The sequence below is a fragment of the Schistocerca piceifrons genome, chromosome 7 (genome assembly GCF_021461385.2).
Source record: "Schistocerca piceifrons isolate TAMUIC-IGC-003096 chromosome 7, iqSchPice1.1, whole genome shotgun sequence".
Lineage (NCBI taxonomy): Eukaryota > Metazoa > Arthropoda > Insecta > Orthoptera > Acrididae > Schistocerca > Schistocerca piceifrons.
Window position 1 is genome coordinate 232,511,938 of NC_060144.1, and position 3,243 is coordinate 232,515,180.

Genomic DNA, 3,243 nt, shown 5'->3' on the forward strand with positions numbered 1-3,243 from the left:
ATTCCGTGATTTATTCAGTTTTCAAATTTATACTGTCTTTTTTATCACCCGGTATGTAGGTTGACTCAGTAAAATTATGATGTTAAGAGTAAGAGAATGCAAGTGGCACAGCGCTGAAATCAGCTGACCAGGTGAAATGAATGTCTGCCCCCAGTAACTGAATGGTCAGCGCGACAGAATGTCAATCTTAAGGGCCCCGGGTTCGATTCCCAGCTGTGTCGGAGATTTTCTCCGCTCAGGGACTGGGTACTGTGTTGTCCTGATCATCGTCATTTCATCCACATCGACGCGCAAGTCGCCGAAGTGGCGTCAAATCGAAAGACTTGCTCCCGGCAAACGCGAGGCCCTAGTCAAATGGTTCAAAAGGCTCTGAACACTGTGGGGCTTAACTTCTGAGGTAATCAGTCCCCTAAAATTTAGAACTACCTAAACCTAACTAACCTAAGGACATCACACACATCCGTGCCCGAGGCTGGATTCGAACCTGCGACCGTTGTGGTCACGCGGTTCCAGACTGTAGCGCCTAGAACCGCTCGGCCTCGCCGGCCGGCTAGGTCCTAGTCACACGACATTTTATTTACATGTGAAATAAATGACTGTGCTATAAAACGGCCAAGGTGGGAAATAGTGGATGGTATCTGATATGAGAATAGGCCATACGGCGGTGCCTGTACATAAAGGCGACGGGTAGGGAATGACGCTCCACCACGTCGGAGCAGCCCCAGCTGGCCCACCGGACGTACTACAGCTGGGTGACCTGCGTCGCGTTGTTGGTGGTGGTGACGCCGTTGTGGGACATCTCGACCGCGATCCAGCGGCCGAGCGCTCGCGGCCGGAACAGCTGGCAGAAGGTGACCCGGAACTGGCGGCTCATGCTGCAGTACAGGATGAAGTTGACGGCCGAGTTGAGCAGCGCGAGCGCGTCCATGAGCTCGCCCAGCGGCACGTAGCACTCGGCGAAGAAGCGGTGTCCCAGCAGCCCGCTGAGGAGGGCGAGGACGCCCTGCGGCAGCTCGGTGACCAGGAAGAGCAGCAGCACGGCCAGCAGCATGCGCGTCGTGCGGTCCGTCTGGCGCTCCTTCTCCTGCTGGCGCGACGACGCCGACGCCGACGCCGTCAGCTGGCGCCGGCGCCGTTTCGTCTCCAGCAGCGCCGCGACGATGCGCAGGCTGAGCCCCGTGAGCGCGGCGCAGGGCGTCAGCTTGACGACGACGCCGTACACCCAGAAGTTGACGTCGCCGAGCAGGCCGCCGGCCGCCTGGCTCAGCCGGCTCATCTGGACGAAGTAGAGCGTCGCGTTGCGCTCGCGCCGCTCGGCCACCTCGAAGGCGAGGTAGTGCGGCGTGCACAGCAGCGGGCCCAGCACGTACGCCGAGCCGACCACGGCCAGCGTGCACGGCATGCCGATCTGGCCGCGCTGCGGGTGCGCCACCGCCAGGTAGCGCCACACGGCCAGCGTCACCGTCAGCAGGATCGACACCGTGTGGCACACCTGCGCGAAGTTGGAGTGGAACAGCACGAACACGGCCCACGCGTACGTGTACGTGAGCGCCCGCGGCCGCCGCAGCAGGTACATGTGCAGCGCGTACGGCACGTACTCCACCATCACCAGCAGGTCGGCCACGGCCAGGCCCGTCAGGATGCTGTTGGTCGCCGACAGCATCTCGCGCCGCGTCAGCACGGCGATGTTCAGCGAGTTGGCCACCGAGCCGAAGATGCACACCAGCAGGCTGAAGTAGCCGTGCAGTTCCTTGTAGCCCGCGTGGAACTGCTGCAGGCCCGAACCGCAGAACAGCGGCTCGACCGTCGCGTTGGCAGCCGTCACTTCGCTCGACGTGTCCATCACCTTCGTCCCATTCACTACGCCCTCAGAAGTGAAAATAATTTCTGTCGTCATCGTCTCGGTGTACACGTGGTCCCAGCTACCTCACAGATGATAATAGTGTCACTATTTATTGATTACGTCCATAACGATGCATTAGAGTAGTAACACAGGTGCCTTCATGACAGCGAACGCAATTTGAAATAGGTACTGTAGCTCCATACACTCAACCAAGCGACGTTTCAATAACTCTTGATCTTGATAAAAACCTTGAAAAGTAAGCGCAAAGCTTACCACAGTACTGCTAAAAACGACAGAATCTCACTGCCGACGGAAACATATTTTTCGTTGTTGATGCACTGCGTAACTATCGGAAATTTTTCATGTAGAGTGGCCAAGTTATTATTGCCATTTCCCCCCTCGTGCCTGTAAGAGAAGAGAAGAAAACTAGTCTTACGTTCTTCATCCTCCACTAGAACATGTCTGATGTAAAACTAAAATTATTGAAAATTTTTTCCCTTGTCAACACGACTCAAACCAGCACATGGGTTCTCACGATGTCATCGTTTACAACTAGTACTCTTCACAGTTAAAAAATTTTGATACCCGACAGAAATGAGCTTTTACCTAGGACACGGTAGAAATTTAAACTGGTAGTCGGAGGATGACCTGCCTACCCACTGTTTATTCATCCGACAGGACGCGGCGCGTCCGTAGTCCGGTGAGGCGGCGCGCGATGCTTCGCAGTGGAGCTTGCGTCGGCGTCGGCTGCCGGCGTCCGACTGGCGCAAGGCGCGGAGCCGTGCGCGCCTCTGCTACGGGGAGGCGTCGCGCATGCGCACTCGCTCGTTAGCTGATACCGCGTGGGTAGTGGGCGACGACGAAAGCCTGTGGCGCCCACCGCATTTGTTTACGCGTGCTTACGACCTAATACATGTCCGCCTCGATAGTAATTTTAAGAATAGCAGCGAGAAAGAGTTACGAAACAGGTCATATCTCGAGAGAGGCAGAACTCTTGCATCATCAGCGCCAAGCGAGTGGCTGTTACATTAAAGTGAGGCTGAATGGACTGAAAAGACCTCCCAGGCAACCAACATTTCTAGTAATTGCATTTCTTATGAACTTGTACAACTTCAGGTTGCAACATACCCCTCCTGTACTGGTAGTGGTACTGACGCAGGTGTACATGCCATTTCTGTGTTCAGGGCGCTTACTTTAGGTATGAATTATTAAATATTACACTATCGCCACCAGCCCAAGCCGTTCTTTACACATTACTAATCAGACCGAACTGGAAAATTATGTATGATTGCATAATCAGAATTTAAAGGAATTAATTTAATTCAGTAAAAGTACGCAAAACCAAATCACGCTATAAAATATGTGCTAAATTAATAAAACGCAGGGTACGCACTCTAGTG

General features: G+C 54.3%; 1 protein-coding gene across 1 annotated transcript; it reads right to left on the reverse strand.

The window, feature by feature from the left end:
• Positions 1-742: 742 nt before the first annotated feature.
• Positions 743-1,897, reverse strand: LOC124805587 (G-protein coupled receptor dmsr-1-like). The gene has a single exon (XM_047266154.1). It carries the CDS (start codon positions 1,895-1,897, stop codon positions 743-745), a length of 1,155 nt encoding a protein of 384 aa, XP_047122110.1.
• Positions 1,898-3,243: the final 1,346 nt, after the last annotated feature.